This window comes from Prunus dulcis, chromosome 1 (genome assembly GCF_902201215.1).
Source record: "Prunus dulcis chromosome 1, ALMONDv2, whole genome shotgun sequence".
NCBI lineage: Eukaryota > Viridiplantae > Streptophyta > Magnoliopsida > Rosales > Rosaceae > Prunus > Prunus dulcis.
The window spans coordinates 12,964,440-12,986,532 of NC_047650.1; the positions used below are offsets into that span (position 1 = coordinate 12,964,440).

Here is a 22,093-nt window from a genome sequence, read left to right on the forward strand (position 1 = left end):
CCTTCTACCCTCATGCCCTATCATCCTACTTTATATAATACCTTCTACCATACCCTTTGTCTCTGAACTCTCCTCTTCAGAACAAACATATTGGCTGGGCTCTTCACTCTCAATGTCATCCCCACCAAAGGCAGGGGGTCAGGACTTTCTCTATCAGAACTTTCAGACATCTACAATATGCAAAAACAAGAAAAAGGAACTAATGCACATGCAAGGAGGATCGAAACACAACAACACAAAAATTTGGCAAATCTACATGTTCATACCAATGCTCAACGTGTTCATACCAATGCTCAATGTGTTCATCATATTCATGCTCATATTCAAAGTGTTCTTCCTAGCCTTCAGCATGTTCATACAAAGAAAGACATTTCAATTCAACAAGTTCAAGGAAACTGGGGTCTAACCTTGTTTGCACCACCACGAAGGAGTTGCCGGAAATCACCTTGGCCACAAGTACCACCACCAAATTTCGCCGGAAATCTCCTTCTATCCCCCTCTCCTTCTCACTTTCCAAACAATTGTTTTTCCAGAAAAGCATATTCTCCTATTGCAAGAGTGCCTGCGGAGGCGCTTGCTTAGATGAGAGTGGAGTTCCTTCACCTCCAACTGCTTTCTTTCCTCTCAACCTCGAACAGCCCCACAGCCTCTCTCTCGTGGGCTAGCCAATGCGCCCCTACTAACAGCTATCTAATGCAAATATCTCATTTACAATTCCAAATTCAAAATCCAACAACAACAAAAAAATGGAGGAGAGATTTCTAATCTGCCTTGCCGAACGGCACGACCCGTGGCCTAGCTATAATGGCCCAATCCACATTCTATAGCACACTAGGCTTGCCGAACGGCAGTCACCATGGAGAAACAATAAAAGGGGCCTCACAGAACTCACCAAAAGCTAAGATGGAATTTCAATGACCCAGCTATAAAGACCGCGCGCACGGATTCCTTAAGGCTCCCCCTCTAGCCCAAACGGCAAAAGCTCAAGGATCCCAAAACGGCCCGGCTACAAAGCCCGATCCTGCACCTTAGTTCCTAGCTGCCATAAAGTTCGCAACAGTTACAAACTCAAGTCCACAAAACAACTATTCCAGCTCAGCCCCAAAACCGCAGCACATAAGAGAATTTCTACGGGCCTTGCCAAACGGCAAAACCCATGCAGAAGCTGTTGACGACTTCTAAAAACACTCACCTTAATTCCAGCTCATAGCCCCGAGCCCAACTTCAATATAATGGCCAGCTCCACTCTTGAGTTCCTCAGCTCCAGGTTCACGCCAAAACTGCCAAGGAAACCATGTCACAATGCATTCCGGATGGCCTTGCCGAACGGCAAGTCCCATGAGAGAAAAATAGGAAGTATCACCGAGTTTCATACCTTGCTAAACCACAATCCCTATATCCAAAACTGGAGCGCTTGCAAAGACACCTGGTACCCTTGCCCAAGCTCACCTGCAGAGTGGTTGATAGCCCAGCTCCAAACCCACGTGGGCTTAAAACCAGCTCCAGCCACCCTTGCCGAACAGCAAGGGCTATGAAGAGGATGCAGAAGCGCTCACGCAGATCGTGCCCAATGCTATACGCTGCCAACTCGTGAAGCCCAGCCTTCAACCTAGCCCTTTTGCCGAAAGTCACACCCAAGGGACTTGCGAACCCACAAAACCAAAACCGATCCAAGTCCTCCTTACCGAAGCCAGACTAGCTCCAAAGAGCACCCGAATTGTAGGCCTAGGCCCTTGCGAACCCAGCTCCACCAGCTTTCACCCTTTGCCGAAACCACTAAGCTCCAACCCCGGCCCGGCTCCCTTGCCGAACGACAAGGGTTTTGCAGAAGCTGCGAGGCCCTCCAACAAAACTCCTTTCGAAGCTCAAGCAAGACACTCTGCCACACCCATGAGACTACACGATCCTCTCACGAACTCAGTCCTCTTGCCGAATGGTAAGAACCGTGAAGAAGATCTGGGAGCTCCCCGAAATTTGTCACTAAATGACCCTTCTGAAAACTGCCTAGACCACAACTTGCTGAAGACACAAGAGGCCTCAAAAAAAAAAAAAAAACACACAAATTGGGGCACGACACCAAAGACCCAGCCCCAACTCGTCGCACGAACCAAGGACCCAGATCCTTGTCAAACGGTCTCAACTCCTACCGATCAAATTTGCTGCACCCGTGTAACCTCATGGTCCTCTCGCAAGGACACCTGCCGAAGGTCTGTGCGAAGCCACCACAAGAAGCTCCAAATCTTCTCAATGCATCCTTGCCGAACAGAAAGGCTTATAAGAGAAGTACACTTCCAAAACCCTAGCTATTCACAACACACCAAGGGCCCAGCCCCAATGGTCCAACCCCAATCGCCCAGCCCCTTGCCTTGCGGCAATTTTTTTTCTCCCCAAAATCATCCTTGCCGAACGGCAAGGGCTGTTTAACGGCTAACATATGCTCGCTCCTTTTGTAAGCCATTCCTCCCAATAGGCCTGGCTCCAAGCACATACCAAAATTTCTCACTCTTTGACCAAAGGCCTAGTCCTATGCGCACACCTCTTGTCTCCAAAAACACCAGCCCCAAGCCTTGCCGAACTGAAGGCCTCCTACTAACAGACCAGCTCTGAACAAGCAGCTCGAACCGAAGCTACAGGCAAAAGGGGCGGACCCTTCTCACTCTCAAACCCTAGGCTACTGTGCGGTCCGTGTCATGGCCCAGCCCACTCTGAAAGGGCCCAGCAGAAAAGGGTCAGTCCTTTCGCATTGCCGAAGCTCAATCCGTAGCCCAAGTCCATCTTGTTCCAAAGCCTCAGCCTGTCGAAGGTCTAGCTCCCGAGCTTCCCAAAAAAAAAAAAATTTGGGGCAAGGACCATGGAATGAGAAGAGAGCCCCCAAATTTTCAAAAGCCTCAGCCTGCCGAAGGTCTAGCTCCCGAGCTTCCCCCAAAAAAAAAAAAAAGGGCTAGGACCTTGCCGAACGGCAAGGACCATGGAAGGTGAGGACTCACTCACCCAATCCTTCCCTTGCCAAGGCTTAGCCCCTAAAAACCACGGACCCACCTCCCAGCCTACCTACAGAATGCCCAGGTACCCAGCTACCAACAGTTCTTGAGGCTCACACAGCTTGTATCACACATTCCATGTGTTGACGTAACTCCTAGCTTACCAACTTGGGGGACTAGGGAGTGCCCTACGGCTCCTAATGAAGCTGGAATGCTCGGTCACGATTACACAGAAACTAACAAGTTCCCAACCCATAAGTTACTTCTCGACCGCGAACTTGGGGGACTACTGTTTACACCATAGTGAACCGAGCAGACCCAGCATCAAAGCGACTAGCACCAAGGCAGCCACGCCTTCTTCCCTGCCGAAGGAAGACACACTTCCGAGGCGCCAGACACCTGCCGAAGCTCCCAACTGCCAAACCTAATCTCCAGGACACGTGTCGTCACCACGACGACTTGCACAAAGTCCCACATTGAAACTTTGTGCAAACTTCTTACTTTCACCTCCCTATAAATAGGGAACAGTACCCAAGTAAAAAGGATAACTACTTTCTCACTTTTACTGTTACTTTGCCAAAGTTACCTCTTGTAACTGACTTAGGCACCGGAGAGCCTTCGGCTGGCACCACACCGGTGTTCGAAGCTTAACGATTGCTTCTACCATTTTGTCTTCTGCAGGTCTCCCACAGCCTATTTCACCAAGGGCCTTAGCCCTCTTCCTTGCTGAAGACTCCACATATCTCATCACTAAATTCGACTCAACATTGGCCGGGCCATTTTGAGCATAAACAATATGTATCTTTGAAAAATACTATTACCTCACATATACTTCAAAAAAATAAGAAAAATAAATATTTTTGGATTCGAATATTATCCATGTATGTACATATTTTTCACGAATATTATATATTTTTTAAAGAATATTTTGTGACAAATACATGTATTATTCACATATTTTATCAATATTATTGAAAAAAATGCAAATAACATAATTAAAATGAATAACTTTTAATTTTTTTATTTTTTTAAAAAATAAGAAAGATGCATGCGACAAAGAGCTTGTAGCTCAAAATATCGCTTGTATGGACGAAAAACAATGTGAGCTCGTATAAAACGAAAAGCAATGTACATGATTCACTTCGAGGTTTTGTGGGCTTCATAAAAGAAAAATAGGGAGAATTTTAATTTAATTTGGATAAGATATCTGTATTTTGTCCTTGACGGTAATACAATTTTTTAAAAAAGAAAATTGACAAATACATGTACGTATTTTAGAACGTATTATGTGCGTTCCTTATACATTTTTGTACTCCATTTTACTGCATCATTCACTGAAAGACAAAGCCAAACCCCAAATAATCCCGGCATTGACAACACACTTGCAGAGAAGCCACAAAATAGGGAAGAAGGAGGAGCAGCTCGCAGAGTTACTGGGAACCCTAGGAGACTTTACAAGCAAAGAGAATTGGGACAAGTTCTTCACCATCCGAGGCACCGACGACGCCTTCGAGTGGTACGCCGAGTGGTCTGAGCTCAGAAACCCTTTGCTCTCCCACCTCCCTCCGCAACCCCAAATTCTCGTTCCCGGCTGCGGCAGCTCCCGCCTCTCCGAGCACCTATACGACGCCGGTTTCAATTCCATCACCAACATTGACTTCTCCAAGGTCGCCATTTCCGACTGCCTCCGCCGCAATGTTCGCCATAGGCCCGATATGCGCTGGCGCGTCATGGACATGACCGCCATTTCCGACTGCCTCGTCCTCAAACTGTAAATTTCTTGTGTTTACGAAATTTACGGTTTGAGGACGAGGCATTTGATGTTGTTGTTGATAAAGGTGGATTGGATGCTTTGATGGAGCCAGAGCTTGGCCCTAAGCTTGGGACTCAGTATTTATCAGAGGTGTCCTTATTTTTTATTTATTTTTTGCTTCAAAAAACATGTTGTGAATAATTATGTTTCGGTGGTAATGGGATGTGGGAATTGTTTGTTCAGTGGAATTGTATTTGAATTTTTCAGGTGAGAAGAGTTTTGAAGTCTGGGGGAAAATTTATTTGCCTTACATTGGCAGAGTCACATGTTCTTGGTACTGTTTTTACTTGCTATTGCTTGCTGTTCAGCTTTAGTTCCATTTAAGAAAAATATTAACTCTTGATTATCTTGGTTATTGTAATTCCAGCTTTGATTTTCTCTAAGTTTCGGTTTGGGTGGAAAATGGGTATTCATGCCATACCTCAGAAACCGTCTAGTAAGCCAAGCCTTCAAGCATTTATGGTGATTGCTGAGAAACAGGTTTCCAGTGTGTTGCAGGAGATCACTTCATCTTTCAATGATTCTTCCCTTGCTTTAAAGGGAAGTCAGGTGAGATATCTGGAGTACATGTCTTTGTTGAAGCAAAATGCCTTCTTTCAGCAATAATATTTTTTATTTACTTAGAGTTCTTACACAATAAAAGGTTACAATTGAATAACTAGTTGTGGAAGAATAGTGTTTAGTGTTTAGCCTTTCAGCCAAATGGGAAGTAGGAAGTGCATGTTGAAGAATGTAAAAAAACCACATAGGGAAATTGAAAAAATAATGTGCAATATATATTTGAGTGGTTCCATTACTAAGAACACTGAAGTCTTTTGTGATAAAACCCCACACCTACTGCGCTATGCATGTGGTTAGGTTGTGGACTCTATCGGTGTTAGTAGTAGTAGGCTGCTGGTTTGTGTCTCTGCAATATTATTAGTGCATACTTTTTACAACCTTTCTTGTATGATATAAGCTCGGTTATGTAGACCTTGGGAAACTAGTTTCTCAAAAGATTGACTGAAGCTACTGGTTGTGGATTTAGGCTTGTGGACTTCTTGAAGCTGTTGAAAAGGAGAATCAAATTCGTAGAGATTACTCCACTGGTTCAGATGTATTATACTCTCTTGAAGAATTGCAACTTGGAGCCAGAGGGGATTTGACTAAGCTTTGCCCTGGTCATCGTTTTCAGCTTACTTTGGGTGGTGATTCCCGTTTCAGTTACAGAGCTGTAGTTCTTGATGCCCAGGAATCATCTGGTCCATTTGCATATCATTGTGGGGTTTTTATTGTGCCTAAGGTTTGTCTTAGTGAACTTCTCTGGTCAATGCACTGCATGGTAACGTAAGTGTGCACACACATAAAGCTAATGGAAATTTTGATCCAAAGTAGAGTTATTTTGACTATGTTTTGGCTCTCTTCTGCATCCATGTTGATTGAAATTGAAAAAATTGAAGCATTTCTTATAACTGGTCAAATTATATCCTACCAAAGAAAAGAAGAAAAGAAATTGGCTGACTTTTATGAAATTGGTTCATCTCATAAAACCATAGTTGATACTAATGCTTACAGTTGTATGCTTCTTATTCTGGAAATGCATCGTGCTTTCAATTGGCTGTAGCATCTTGCCATTCAACATCAGGTTCAACCTAGTTTGATCTATTATCTTGCCAACATCAGCAATATCCTCCATGGAAACATCTATCTATCTTTCCTTCTCTCTCTCTCTCTCTCTCTCTCTCTCTCTCTCTCTCTCTAAATATTGTAGGATATTACACTATGTGCATATATGGTTGTTTGTACATTGGGAGTTCTATATGGAGTTTCACCATATTTTGGGCAAATGTGTAGCGCTACGGTTGAAACACGCTTTTACTTATAGGTGACATGGTTGTCTTATGGAAGAAAGTGAAAAAAAAAAAAAAAAAAAAAAGAAAAAAGAAAAAAGAAAAAAGAGAAGCCGTCAACAAACCAAATTATTATTATTTTCTTACTTTATTTCTTCTGCTCCCTTGGTTTTTTATTTATATGCATGGAGGGCTCAAATGTATGAGAAAATCATAACATTTTATGATTGTATTTTTCCTGATGCATCTGTCATCAACTATTTTCTCTGTATTCCTAACTTGTGCATTAGTTCTTGTTATAATAAGTAAATAAATTTTTGATTTCAGACTCGGGCTCATGAATGGCTCTTCTCCTCAGAAGAAGGACAATGGATGGTAGTAGAAAGCTCGAAGGCAGCTCGTCTAGTAATGGTACCTTTCAATTACAATCTTAAGATCTCTGTGATCCTTATTTTCAGGGGTTATTCTTTTTATTGGTATCCTAAATGAAATCGTATGTGCTAAATTAAGGTATTATTAGATGCCAGCCATGTTAGTGCCAGCATGGATGATTTTCAGGTAATGTTTCTTTGTCCTAATCATTTTATGAGACATTCTCAGTTATGACAATTTAACCCTATTAATTTTGGTTATTTACTATCTTTTCTTGGTCTTCTCTTCAGAAGGATTTATCCCCCTTGGTTAAACAATTGGCACCTGGGAAAGATGACAGTGGTGCTCAGATTCCGTATGTACTTGCATCACTTTTTGTTTTGTACTCCAGCACATCCTGTTGTGATTTTGTCCTCTGCATGTCTATCAATCAATACCCTCCAAATTAGTTTTTGAAGCAATGGGCGTAAGGCAAAAGTCTAAGGGTGCTAATACTATACTTTGAAGCACGTTATGGAACTTTCTTGGTTCCTTGATGTTTTCCAAGAATCAATGATACAAAACTCATTTCCAGTTGGACAATTTCTTAGATTATTATTTATATACATGGGTTTCAACTGCATAAGTACTTAAGTTTTTGGCTCTAAACTGCAATGCTTAAAATTTGCAAATTAATATGCAACTTATTTGGCTCATTGACTTTATCGTAGTGTACCATGCTTATACAAGATCATTATTAGCCCCATGCCATAATTATGTTTTGAATATTTTGTTTAGGCACAAAACTAAGAAGACAATTGGTCAAGCCTGTATGAACTCAATGTCTACCAGTAGTGTTGACAGTCGCTTGTCTGATACAACTTTTAAGTTAATATAACTAATTTCTTTTATGTTTTCAATGCCCTCTTGTGGTATTGCAATACAAAAGTTTAAGAAAATATATTTTTTATTCCATGACGCTTTTTTAATTACTCTGTATGGCTCAAAGCATTTATCTTATACGTTTATATTGGCTGGTTGCTTTTGCAGGTTCATGATGGCAAGTGATGGGATCAAGCAAAGAAACATTGTTCACCAGGTTCTTTTTCTTTTCCTTTTTAAATGTTATAGCATTTTCATTGTGCGTATGAGTACTTTGTATGAACTATTAGGACATTGATTTTACTTGTTTACAATTGGAAAGAGGTCGTGGAAATTATTAAGAAAATTCCATTTCTTTTACGTCTTTTCGCAATGCAAATGGAATGAATAAATGATATGTGGATACCATTTGAAGTGTTTCTAAATTTAATATCTAAGCAAAGGTTATCAGAATTTGACATATTTTCAGTAGTTATTATTAGCATTTAATCATTTCACGAGCTCATCAATAACCTACACCTAACAAGGTCATTTGTAAAGTACCTTTAGGCTTAGTGGTGGTGACTGTTGCCCAGATAGCAAGCTAGCTATTCATGTATATGTTGTAGCTTTGGACTCTGAAGTAAATGAAAACATGCTCTGCATTTTTATTGTCCTCTCTTGCATGCATATGCAGGTCACATCTACAATAACTGGACCAGTTATAGTTGAGGATGTGATTTATGAAAATGTTGATGGTGATATCAGTCGCATTCTACCATCCAGAGATTTGACATTTCGTCGCCTTGTTTTCCAAAGAAGTGAGGGTCTGGTTCAGTCTGAAGCTCTTCTGTCTGAGGAAGGCTCCAACAATAAAGTTGGTGAGACTGAGAGGAAAAAGACAAACTCATCTTCTAAATCTAAAAGAAGAGGAATCCATAGAAGAAGTGGTGGTATTGATCTCTGTCTTTGCCATTATAGTTTAAATTGTGTTTCTTTCCTTCTCGATAGTTTTTTTCCATGCATGATATAATTTTAGTGTCTTGTTAGTTGTCTATTGACAGAACGTGAAAATCTCTGTAGATCAAAACATCTCCACCTTCTCTAAATTTTTTTTCAATTTCTGTTAAAATAAATTTGTAGCTCTTGAGATTTGAGCCCGTGGACTTGCAGTTGACAATTTGAGGCTGTTACCATTATGCATACAATGGTAAAACTATATATGTAAAAAGTACTTATTGCGATCATGAGTATAATGAAATAAAGTACTGTTGGGTGCGAAAGCAAATTTCAAAAGATAAGAAATAGTTTTTCTCATATCCCATTTATGCAAAAATTGGCTAGTCCGAGAAGTGGGTGGTAAGGCAATTCCCTTCACAAATACCCGCGTGTTCATATTTTAAATCTTTGATGTAATCAAACTTATGCAGTGTAAACAAACTCTTCTGAAAAATGCTTCTGGAATTTTCCTTTTCAGTTCATACTAAAAGTTCAAACTAATATAGCACAGTGAATATACGTGCATTTCGAGAACCTTTAAATTTTCATTGAACCTGGTGTACTGGTGTGCTTGATATTGAGTAGTAAATGTATCTTTATGTGTAGCAGTACAGATTTTGGCTTCTCGCATGAGGTGGATGCTGTCACGGTCCGAATGAAAAGAATTTATGATGGCATAACTTAAACACTCCCAACAGTAATACTTTGCACTTATGGTCACAATTTAAGGTCTTGTGAAAACCAAATACAAATTCTTAAATGAACATTTTAGTGCTAAACAGTGTCCTGATATACTTGTAATTTTCTATTTTCTATTTTTATTGTTTACTTCGCTGTAGATTTGTAACTGTTTATCATGTTCCATCAGTGTGGTAGAAGAATATCATTGTTTCAAATTTGGGTTAAGTTGATTCTTTGTGTTATCGTGTTGATTCTTATTTTTTGTGTTATTTTTTATTTTATAGAAACAAGCCACCAGCTGAAGGTATATCATGGGTATTTGGCTAGTTCTTATCATACAGGGATTCTTTCTGGGTTAATGTTGATTTCATCTAATTTGGAAAGCATGGCGTCAACTCAAAAATTGGTAAGCACTATAAATTCTGACTAGCATTCGGCCAAGGCCTTTCTTGGTGGTAAAAGGAATGGATCAGCTTCTAGTAGCTTATGCTTCAAATTTGGATAAAATGAAACAAGAACTAAACTTTTAGTTTCAGTTGTAGTTTCCTCCTTAGCTCTTTCTTACTTCTAAGAATTAAACATTTAGAAGAAATCTAAATAATAGGGGGGAACTCATAGAGTTCGCTAGTTTGTTGTCTCGGATTACGAATAGTTCTGTATGTTCCATGCGGTCTGCCAAAAGAGTTAGTCTAGTCATGCCACATGATCCTGTTTTTGTTTCTTATAATATTATTTTTAGGATTGTTGTACCTATTTAAGTTCAAATTCTCACTGGTGGCTTGTGGTAAAATGAATCAAAAGGAGGTCCTATATTCCTTTTCTCCTAGTTGGTGCGCACACTGTTCATCTCATTTGTGAGTAGACAATTTCTTGTTTTTTTATGTGGAGTGGGTTGCTCCAAGAAAGTGCTATTTCTTGTTGTGTGAGGTCTTCCTAGGTGTTAGAACAAGAGGTTACCCATTTGCAATTGTGCAGTTTTGGCTTCTATTTGGACCCTGTAATATTTTTTTTTTTTTTACAATTAGGAAGAAGTGATGTTTATGTGGGGCAGTTAGATCTTTTGCTTCTCTTTCAGAATTCTTGTCTAATCTGTTTAGGAGATTTCTTTTTCTTCTTCTTCTTCTTCTTATTGTGTTTGTAGTTGGCCTGAATAAAAAATATCAATCATGTTCTGACTGTAAAAATGTTTATATACGGTGTTGGGCTTTATTTATGAGGGGAACTTTTTATGTGGGAAAAATTGACCTGTCTAAGCTCAGCTGTCCAATTTCCCTGTTCATCTATTAATGGCTGCATATTCATTTGTCTGCACTAATGTAAAAATATTTGAATTTTCTTGTCATTCCTTTTGTGACATTGATGGTTCTTTTTTTTCACACTACTAATGCTTTCTCAGGTCAAAGCAGTTGTAATTGGTCTTGGAGCAGGTTTACTCCCTATGTTCCTTCATAGATGTATGCCCTTTATGCACACTGAGGTAATTTTAGGCTTAAGCCATCTCCCAGAAAAAAGAAAAGAAATAAAAGAAGATGAGTTTCCTTAATAAAATCATTTAGTGGAATGTGGTACTTAATCATTCTATTTACAGGTGGTGGAGTTGGATCCTGTAGTCCTCAAACTTGCAAAAGAATACTTCAGTTTTGTTGAAGATGATCGCTTGCAGGTAGTTCACTATACTTCATGTTTGCTTCTTTTCATACCATAAAATTATGTAAACAGAAATTCCAAGTTCTTCATTCCTACATAGCAAACTAGTGGCACCTCTAGCTAGAAATGTAATTTATCCCTTTGATTGCAGTAGGGCTGAGTGGAGTTGAGTATGGTTCTTTGGCTACAATTATAATCTCTTAAGAAAAAGAATACATGCAACTCTGTGTTCCAAGTTGCCAAAAAACTTGAGTAAATAAGCACAAAGTGTCTTAGTATACTCTGTTCTTATGTGTCAGTATCTATTGATGTGGTATGATTTTCCCTTTGTCCCTTGTCTCTGTCTGGTTAATGTGCTTTAGTCTACTAGTTGGCTTTGCAATTTTCATGTTAACCTCATATACCAAACCCTTTATTTCTTCCACTTGCATTTTCTAGTTATATGCAAATATCTTCTCACTCTGTAGCCCTAAGATGCCACCTTTAAATTAGGGGCTACAATGGCATTGCGAAAAATGATACTTTACTTTCCCGTCTTTGTTAGGTTGAAGGATAACTTTATAAAGTTTTGATCTGATAATTTACTAGAATGGTTTACTTTCCTTCGTTGGTCATGAAAACAGAGGCTGAATTTAGTGGTTTCTGTTTGTTTGTTTTGGAGTGCACGTTGAAAAGGAACTCAGATGTAAACAAAGCTCCTGGATATAAACATAAGCTATAAATGAGATTGTACTTACCTTGAGATCCTTCTCATCCTGAAGTTGTAATGTATTCAATATTTATCACATTTTAGATTTGTTTTGGTGTATCAGGTGCACATTGCTGATGGTATTCAGTTTGTTAGAAATGTTGCAAATTCTGCTGCAGCTGATGAAATTTCTGCAGTTCAAGAGAAGGAAGGTGCTTGCTGCAACACAGAGCCCCCTTCTTCCAGTGGGAGCTGCTTAGAATCACATGTTGAAGGCAAGGTGCCTTCGAAGGTTGACATAGTTATTATTGATGTGGATTCTGCAGACTCAAGGTGAATGCAGACTGCACCTAGTTTACAAGTATATTGATCAATATAAGAAGTAATACGGATTTTAAAGACTGGGCCCTCATATTCTAATAAGTTATTTGTTTATTTTTGTGCACAGCTCTGGGATGACCTGTCCTGCAGCAGATTTTGTGCAGGAGACATTTCTTCAGACTGTAAAGGATGCACTTTCTGAGAAAGGTCTATTTATTATTAATTTGGTGTCACGGTCACAAGCCATTAAAGACAGTGTTATTTCAAGGATGAAAGTGGTGAGAATAGGAAATTAATGTTCATTATTGTTCATATATAAATTCTGTTATATGTTATCTCCAGGATATTTGTCTAACAGCATCTATGCTTTAAATCTCCTTTTTACAGTCACTTGAATGAAAAATGTGCAGTATGTGGGATTAGGATGGTGGTCAAAAGGATGGGTGCTGTTGTTAGTCTTAGTAGGTTTTTTTTGGGTCATTAGTCATATGCTGCTAAGGCGCACTTTGTTTACCTTTCAGTGACTGGAATTCAAATACCATACTGGCAAGTCCATTCACACAATTGCAGCAATATATAAAAGCACTTGTACTCACACATGTGCATACAATTTGAAAATAAAATCGAGACTTTGCTTTAACAATTATCAGTTTAGAATTGTCTACTAGAGTGTGACAAGTTAATGCAGCGTGTGAAGACATGTAATATTCTCATATGTCCTCTGCTAAAAAAATTTGGTTGGAATGCTCTGTTAGTAAATTTTGTTTTTCCTTCTGTCCTGTTAGATTGTTTGCATAGTATTGTGCTTGGTACTCTTGCACACCCGTATGGAAAATCATATGGCAGTAGTTCTGATTTGCAATTTAATCTCTCTTCAGGTGTTTAGCCATCTTTCCTGCCTACAGCTTGAAGAAGACGTCAATGAAGTTATTTTTGGTCTCTGTTCAGCTTCTTGTATCAAGGAGGATAGCTTCCCTGAAGCCGCTCTTCAACTTGAGAAACTGTTAAAATTGGAACACCCAGAGATAAGCCAAAGCATTATAAATACGACAAAGAAGTTGAGACAATTGAAGTGATTCCGGTTGATTGAAGTAGTGTCCCTTTGAAAACTTTTTTGAGAGGTAATGCCCTATTTATCTGTGAGAGCAGGCCTTCTCAGATACAATCATACAAGTGATGGGCACATGCAAGACAACCGCTTTTCAGAAAGGTGCTCAAGTGCATATTTGCTAGAATGCCCTCTGGATCTGTGGATAGTTTCTCTTCTTCAGCTATTTGAATGCTTGTTTGGGTTACTTTGCCCTCAAGATCTTACCGAGAAGGGCGTGTATGCCTGTATGAAAGTTGCAAACCTATGTAGACAATCTGGTTATAAAGACACGACTGGTTCAATGAAATCTGCCCTATACTTATCTCGAACTACTCGATTTGTAACATGTAGGATTAGTTTTAATGAGTCCTAAAACAGATTCGGAGAAAGAGTCTTCATTCTTGTGGTCTCAAGTTTCTTTACATACAAACTTTGTTCTCTTCTCATACCCGTGCACTTTTTGTTATGCCCCTCTTAGGCACAATCAATTTCCATATTGTGAAAGAACTTCAATTTCTTAACTGACTAATACCAATATACAAAATTCTAAAGTGATTCTTAGGTGATGGACAAGGAATAACTAAATTGGCACTTTCCCATTAATAAACTATTCTTTTGAAATTAGAAAACCAACTTGCAATAGCTAGCTAGAAGTTTGAGACATACTTTGACAGCTAGTTGTTATCGTGAAAAACTTGTGTTTTTTACCCAGTTTAATTTTAAAGCATGCAGTTAAAGTATAATTAAGAAAAATAAAGAAGTGTGTTTTGTCGGTGCCAGCGTCAACATGTTTTGTTCTCCGAGGATTTGATAGGACAAAAGAATGACTTGAGGGAGAAGAAAAATAGGTTAAATTAACCAGAATGGCGATGGAACGGTAATCCAGTACAGTGCTTGATCCGCTACATTTTCCAAGATTGTGAAGCTTTCTTGTATTTCCTTTGACTATTCCTTTCTAGTGACAAAGTAAATAAAGGGCAAAGAATTGAAGACGAAAGAAGTATCTTAAGCAAATTTTGATTTGGTATTTATCCTTTTTTTTTTTTTTTTTTTGGTTACATTTTATATATAGCAGTATATATATGCTGCCTAACTAGAGAAGAGACACAGGCCAACCATGGCTTCATATGAGGAAGTAGATAGCTTGTTCGAAAATGCCATGAAAGGCCAGTGGGGAAAGGTGGTGGAAACCTACAGAAATTGTTCCAAGGCTCGAGAGGCCAACATAACCAAATCAAAAGAGACTGCTCTACACATAGCAATTGCAGATGGCCAAACAGAAACCGCACTGGACTTGTTGAACATCATTGCCAATGGAGAAAATGCCTTAAACATATTGAAAATAGGAAATGAGAAAGGCAACACAGCTCTCCATCTAGCTGCTAGGCTTGGCTATGTCCAAGTGTGTCAAAGCATGGTTACCAAAGATCGCAGCCTTGTCTCCCTTCGCAACATCGACGGTGAGACCCCCCTCTCTTCTTGGCAGCTCTTAATGGCCACAATAAGGCTTTCCTTTGCCTTCACTCTCACTGCCAAGAAAAATACCATTCCTTTAGAGACAATAATGGTGATACCATTCTCCATGCTGCTATCTCTGGTGAATACTTCAGTAAGTGCAGGCTATCTATCTTCTTCTTCTTTTTCTTTTTTTTTGGTTTTAATTTCCCCACGTAATTAGTACTTAATTTTAGATTAATGAAAATAATGCCAGTTTTAATTCCTTACTTTTATTTTGGTTAGGTTTGGCATTTCAGATTATTCGGTTGTACCCGGAACTTGTTAACTCTATGAATGAAAATGGTTTCTCTCCCCTGCATATTCTGGCCAGTAAGCCTAGTGCATTCAAAAGCAGTAGTCGCCTTGGACTGATTGGTCATATTATATACCAGTGTAAGAATTTCTACCTCACCAATTTGATTTTATACTCAATTCAAATGTCTACATGTTCAACTGATGATTCAACATATGCATTTGCAGTTTCATGTTCACAAATAACTAAAGAACACATAAAAGTGTAGCCATCATATTTATATGTTGCATTTTTACTAGGTATTATAAGAAGAAATTACTCCGTCTTTTTTGTTCATCATATTTCTCGGATTTAACTATGAAACTTCTCAATTTTGTTTTGTCAGGTTTGATTGTTGAAGAGCTCAAAGAGGAATCATATAAATACGAAGCTTCTCTGCACAACGAAGGAGCACGAAACAATTCTAAATATCCAGAAAACTATGAAACATGCATGAACTTCGCTGGAGTTCTGAGGAGTTTCTTTCAAGTGTTAAGTAAGTGAATCTTGTGAAATTTATATGTCCCCAAATCTTTGTACCACAAGTCTAATTTAGTTTCTTGATTTCCAGCAAACACACGGGGAAACCAGAATTGGATGCTTTGCTCACTCCTTCGAGCTAATGGAGGAAATAAAAATGGCAAAAATGCTGCTGATGATGAAGAGAATCCCCAACAACGGAGCAGCTCAGTGATAAGTAATCCTCATAATCTGTTATGGGAAATATTTAGTTGAAATATCACTTATCAGATTCCCTTGTGGAAGACACAATTTTTTCTGCAGGTGATAAATTAATCACTGAGTCTTGCCTTAGCGACGTTCCCTATAAAAAAATAAGTAAATTAATTTTTAACATGAAAGAAAGAAAAACCAACCTGATAATGAAGTTGAACAGTTTGCACATTATAGTTGAAGTTTGAAGATGATAAGTTAAAGATTCAGTTGATTAAATAGTCCAACTATTGCAGAGGCCAGTCCAGAAGCATCCTCTTCTGCAATGAGATTACAATCAAAAGAAGTATCAGATGCAAAGAGTTCAAGATCAACTGATGGTAAAATTCCCTACAACTAAAAGAAGTCAAAAAAAAAAGGAGAAAAAAAAGAGAGATAAATAACCTTCATGACAAAGACTAACATTAAATTTACTAAATGTAAAAGACCTGTTTGTTTGGATTTAAAACTCAAGTCAAATGTGATATATTTCTGATTGGAGCCACTGCAGCTGGAGGCATTTCAGGATTACCTTCGTCAGTGAAGAAGTCGGAATCAAAAGGTGCCTATGAATATAGGGGATTACTGTTCAAATTTTTTATTTCATCCTCTGATGACATTTTAGGCATCTCAATTGTTCTGAGTAGACTTGACTTTAGCATTATTTTTTCTGCCTCTTTGCAGGTACAAACCAACCACATGAACAGGGGAGAAGAAATTATTCGTATCCGCCCAATTACGCCTCACTAGTTCTATTCTTCAAGCTTATGATGAAGGCCATGCTAATTGTTCTGGGAATTGGTCAGTACCAAACTTAATTCATGGCCCCGATCATCTAGCTAGACATGCAAACCTGTTTAAAACCACATCACTTCCCCATCCAAGAACCCTTCTAAGCGAAAAAATTTAATTCTCATGGACGACAGTTGCCTCATCTCCTAATGTTCTTTTGTTGAATGACATGTAGGCATTTGGAAGATAAAGAAAATCCAAGAAAGGAAAGAGCGACATATATGGGCTAATCAGGTCATGAATGAACTGGTTCAGCATACTTCTTTATACAAGTATCAAAATACTGGACAAAATCCCCATCAACCAAACAAAGATAAAGAAGAATGTGATGTTCCTAATCCTATCTTGTTAGACCAAGCCCCGTCTTCAACAGCTGATCATGTACCATCTAAAGGTGGAAATAAAAATGTTGAAACAAATCTGTCGTCCTCAAACCAAAACAAGTATCAGATAGAGAGTGATCAGAATCAACCAGGTAAACAAATTACACCTCTCTTTTATTTTGGCCTGGTAGTTACTCATCTTCTGTGTACTGCATGCTTCATTGACATTAACAAAAGTGGGAAGGTTAAAGGGAAGAAATCAGGTATTCCTAAATACCATTGAAGTCATTTATTTTAACCGAAATGTTTGTGCTGTATTGAAAAACAGAACAGAAATTTAATTGGAGATGGACAGTAGCCTACTTGTAGGCAACTGGGATGGGTAATTAGTATGAAAATAACTATGAAATATTGTGTTATCTTTTACAAGTTTTTCACCTTCAAACATGGCTTTGAAAACCTGCAGCACATGATTATGAACTTGGACTCAACAACGGTAAAGAGAGGAAGGGCAACAAACCGTTGGGAGATAAGAAGAACGGAAATTGTGAAGCAGATAAAAAGCAGACACCACTATTAATTGCAGCAAAGATGGGAGTGACAGAAATGGTAAGAACAATCCTAGACAAGTTCCCAGTGGCCATCCAGGATGTGGACTCTGATAACAAGAATGTCGTACTGTTAGCAGTTGAGAACAGGCAACCCCATGTTTACAATCTCCTGCGGAAGAGAAAGATACTAAAAGAAAGCTTGTTGCGTCAATTGGACAACCAAGGTAACAGCGCTTTACATCTTGCTGCTAGATGTGGACAGTACCGGCCTTGGCTTATTCCAGGTGCTGCATTGCAAATGCAATGGGAAATCAAGTGGTATAAGGTATGAACTATTGTTGATCTCACACTATATCAGTTTCAGCTGCACTCTTCATGTTAGTCTTCAGCTTACATACCTCTGGCTTTACCATTACTGGCCTTTTATTTATCTTTTCGAGTTAAACTTTGAAATCAAGGTTTTGAAGTGTTTGAACATAATCTTCTAAGAGTTACTGTTATGTTGACTGGATGCGCAGTTTGTCAAAAGCTCAATGCCACATGGTTTCTTTGTTCGCTACAACCAAAAAGGCCAGACCCCAAAGGAGATCTTCATAAATACACACCAAAATCTTATAAAAGAAGGCAGCAAATGGCTAACTAAAACCTCGGAGTCGTGCTCTGTGGTTGCAGCTCTCATTGCAACGGTTGCATTCGCAACATCAGCAACTGTACCAGGTGGACTTAATGAGAATACAGGTGAACCAATTCTTAAAGATGAGTCAGCATTCGGTGCCTTCACCATCTCATCACTGACTGCTCTCTGCTTCTCAGTAACTTCCCTGGTCTTCTTTCTTTCAATTCTCACTTCTAGATACGAAGAAAGAGATTTTTCAATGGACTTGCCTCGGAAACTTTTGCTGGGTCTAACATCACTTTTCGCATCAATAGCTTCCATGTTAGTCTCATTCTGCACAGGGCATATCTTTGTCCTCAAACATCAACTGAGATATGTGGCATATCCATTGTATGCAGCAACTTGCTTGCCGGTCACCTTTTTCGCTCTTGCACAGCTGCCCCTCTACTTTGATCTCATGAGGGCCATCATCAGAAAGGTACCACAGCGGAGCTATGAGGTCTTTCCACACTAGTTCTTCATCTGTTATGGTAACAAGGTCTAATGGGTTATGCAGTTGAAGTGATCATTTTGAGTGTTAAAATTTGCTTTGTTATGTTTTGTTTTGCTTTGAGAGTGAGGTTTAATCATGTGGAATTTTTTGTATGTGATCGTTGTCAGTGCGACATTAGTGTTAAGGACCCTTGAATAATGCCTTGTGACAAGGAAGTTAACTTCAATCAGAATCATAACTTGGAAGGAAACAACAGAAAGTAACTTTGAAAATGAAACCAAGCAGAGCCTAAACAATGCATCGAAACAGAAAGCAAGATGGTTGCAGAATGATTCTGCTCTGACCTTCCACAATGCAACTTGGTGAGGGTGCTTCCAAGTGCTTGGAATGGTTAAGGTTAATGACGCGGTTGGAGATTTTTCGATGGAAGGAAACAACTAGAGATTTTAAGGCGAAGTGGATGGAGTGGAATTTTTTTTTTAATGGGAAGAATTAGGCTCCATTTGGATAGAGAACTTCGAAAGAAACAACTTGAATTTGACAACAATGCTACACTGCTTAAAAAACAAAAGCCACATTAGATTGAATGTATTTGAAATAATTAGATGTAGTATGTTTTAATTGGACAGAGATGAGCTTTGTCACTCTGATGAAGGTAAGTTGAGCGGGTGATTTCACTTAATACATACAGTTAAAAGTCTGTAAGGGATGTTCTTAGAAAGATAAGTGCCTTCAATGGATTTGGGGTGGTAATGAAATTCGCCAGTTGGGTTTTTATATGTGAGGAATGACAAAGTGGGTGCTTTTGGGTATAGCTCAGTTGGTTAAGCCCATTCCACCTCCACTCATGTGAACAGAGGTTTGAAACCCCCAAGCACCATGTGAATATTTGTGTAAATCCTCCCTCCCCCAATCTTTTGTACTTATTACATTATATGCAGAACAATAATATCAAGTAGGAAATTATTAGACTTAAAACAGTTTCAATTTTAGGCTATCAAGTTACTCAATAAAGGGTATATCACTGAAGACGAGTTCTTGATACAATCAATAGGTGTTGCTCCACAGCCCTTTCAACACAAAAGAAGCACTGCTCCGACCCACCTCAGCAAGAATCTTACAACCCTTACTGTTAAAAACTAGCACTGACTTGGAAAGCTCCCCAGCTTATCATTTGAAATTTAGTACTGCTTCCACTGCTTCAATTTGTGAAATGACTCAATGAATACAATATGAAATGTCTAGACAAGGACAGATCCAGAAATTTTCCTTGCAGGGTTCAACGTCTAAGAGGTTTAAAAGTTATACAAAAATATGATATGAAAAATGTTTTTTCGGAATAATCATTTTCGGAAGATAATTTTTAGTGACTTTTATTCCTTACACATCAAATAAGAAAACTTGATTTTATGAGATTTTAGTACGAAGTATATATTGACTTAATAAGCCACCATTTTTAGCCTAAATCATATTTTTCACTAAACCGATTTTTCATATTTTGATTTGGCGGGAATTTGATTTTCTAGTATTTTTATTTGAATTCAAATGGGGTATTTCCTTATTTACATTGTAAACTTAATGGAGTAATATAAAAATAAAAGAAAGTAAAAGGACAAAGACATTTACTTCAATGCTGAGAATGGAAATAAGGTAATCTATATACCTTGTGGTTTGGGGATTTAGGGTTGGTTGGCTGCGCGCGCCTGGGAGGATCTGCGGGATTTAGGGTTAGTTGGCTGCGCGCTGGGAGTTCTTTGGGGACTTTCGTCAAACACTTTGGAGGTCAATTTTATCCCCTTCAATGGCAGATTCTAGAGGTTGCAATGGGTCACTTGACCACCCTTGCTCCTATGTGGATCTGTCCCTATGCATATGTGCATTGAATATACAACACAATTCGTGAGGTATTTCTCAAAATTCTTCAAAACTTTTAGATCCCTGTCGCAGGCTCATGACATTTTACTGAAGCCAACTCTTCTCAGCTAGAGCCATCGTGCAATCATTTTTGAAGTGAAATGTATTATCAAGTTTACCAGAAGCAACATTGTTTGGCCATTAGAATTTCAAAAATTAATAACACAAGTAACAAACAAAGATGTCACATGATAGTTACTAATAAGGATTAAAATATCGGCCGTGCAGATAATATCGGGCCTCCAATTTACGAATATTTTGGGGATATATCGTTATCGTTTTAGGTATTGGAAAAAAATCAACAAAAATGACAGTTATAGGCATTGAAACACATAATTTTGGTGTAAAACTTTCATAGATGTTATGTACATTATCAATGAATGTATTGAACAAATAAAACTCAAAATTTACTAATAATAAGATATACATATGATGAAATATAAGTGGTATGTAATGCGCGTTAATAAAAAGTTTGAAAATAAAAAGTTGATTAGAATGAATAAATCATGCATAAATCCATAGTTCATTTAAACATTAGATTACAATTTAGATAAGTGTCCATCTACATAAATGAAGAGCTCCTATGAGGTTCAAACAATAATGAACAACCATCTAGATTCATCAATAGTCATACTAAGTCATGTAACCCGAGCAGTTTGTAAGCCATGTTTGAACATGGTGCACATAGTCTCTCTTGAGCTCCCTACTGTCCATAATATGTTTCATCATCTTGAGCTCTATAACTAGTTCCACTATAATCGGACATGACATAACCATAAAGTCATGCATGATATTTGCAATTATGATTAATACTTTGTTCAAAAGTGTGATGTTGCTGGGGTTTTGGGACTTCTTCTCGAGGAAAATCTTATAGTTGTTGTATGAATGTTAACATATGGTTCATATACTGATCAGGTGGATGAGATTGCCCAGATGGGGAACTCCACTACTTTGAAGAGCTTAGTAAGATTTTGTGATGCAGTCAAAACTCTGTACACCAAGGACTACCTACACAGACCTACGCCCAAGGACTTCCAACGGCTTCTACCAACAGCCGAAACTCGAGGATTTCCAGGAATGATTGGTAGCATCGACTGCATGCACTCACAATGGAAGAATTGCCCAACTGCCTGACAAGGAGATTATGGAAATAGGAAAGGGCAAAAAAGTATTATCCTTGAAGCCGTTGTTGGATTCGATACATGGGTTTGGCATGCCTTCTTTAGAGTTGTCGAATCTCAAAACAACTTGAATGTGTTGGGTTAATCCCCGTTGTTTAACGATGTTTTGAGAGGTGAAGGCCCGAATATCACCTATGAAATCAACAATACCGTCTACTATAATAGGTATTATCTAGCAGACGGCATCTACCCGAGGTGGACCAAATTTATGAAATCAAATCCGCATCCTCGATCCGAGAAGCAAAAATTATTTGCTGTCTATCAAGAGGGTTACAGAAAAGATGTGGAGAGGTGTTTTCGGTAGCTTGTAGATCTTCGGTACACATGGAATGACCTATAAAAAATGGATAAACAAGGGTCAATGCCTTGGCACCGATATGGTGTACTGGCCGAAGGCTCTCCGAAGCTTAAGTTAGATAAGAATGGAGTAAACAAGTATGATTCGGGTGATCAAATAGTCAT

General features: G+C 38.7%; 2 protein-coding genes and 1 pseudogene across 2 annotated transcripts; all 3 read left to right on the forward strand.

Annotated features, from left to right (window-relative positions):
* Positions 1-4,267: 4,267 nt before the first annotated feature.
* LOC117614244 (eEF1A lysine and N-terminal methyltransferase-like) lies at positions 4,268-4,777 on the forward strand. The gene has a single exon (XM_034342990.1). The coding sequence runs from the start codon at positions 4,268-4,270 to the stop codon at positions 4,754-4,756; it is 489 nt and encodes a 162-aa protein (XP_034198881.1). The 3' UTR covers positions 4,757-4,777.
* On the forward strand, positions 4,776-13,707 carry LOC117636065 (eEF1A lysine and N-terminal methyltransferase-like). Its single transcript, XM_034370506.1, has 15 exons — positions 4,776-4,884; positions 5,002-5,068; positions 5,162-5,343; positions 5,822-6,076; positions 6,951-7,034; positions 7,134-7,181; positions 7,286-7,350; positions 8,025-8,073; positions 8,533-8,788; positions 9,800-9,921; positions 10,912-10,992; positions 11,104-11,178; positions 11,975-12,183; positions 12,299-12,449; positions 13,050-13,707. Exons 1-15 carry the CDS (start codon positions 4,837-4,839, stop codon positions 13,245-13,247), a joined length of 1,890 nt encoding a protein of 629 aa, XP_034226397.1. The 5' UTR covers positions 4,776-4,836; the 3' UTR covers positions 13,248-13,707.
* Positions 13,708-14,378: 671 nt separating this feature from the next.
* Positions 14,379-18,716, forward strand: LOC117614252 (annotated as a pseudogene).
* The last annotated feature ends 3,377 nt before the right edge of the window (positions 18,717-22,093 follow it).

Coding starts and splice junctions, on each gene's coding strand:
- LOC117636065 (XM_034370506.1), top strand. CDS start 4,837: ATGGAGCCAGAGCTTGGCCCTAAGCTTGGGACTCAGTATTTATCAGAG. Junction 7,351..8,024: donor GACAGTGGTGCTCAGATTCC/GTATGTACTTGC, acceptor TTGCTTTTGCAG/GTTCATGATGGCAAGTGATG. Junction 11,179..11,974: donor TTGAAGATGATCGCTTGCAG/GTAGTTCACTAT, acceptor TTGGTGTATCAG/GTGCACATTGCTGATGGTAT.
- LOC117614244 (XM_034342990.1), top strand. CDS start 4,268: ATGTGCGTTCCTTATACATTTTTGTACTCCATTTTACTGCATCATTCA.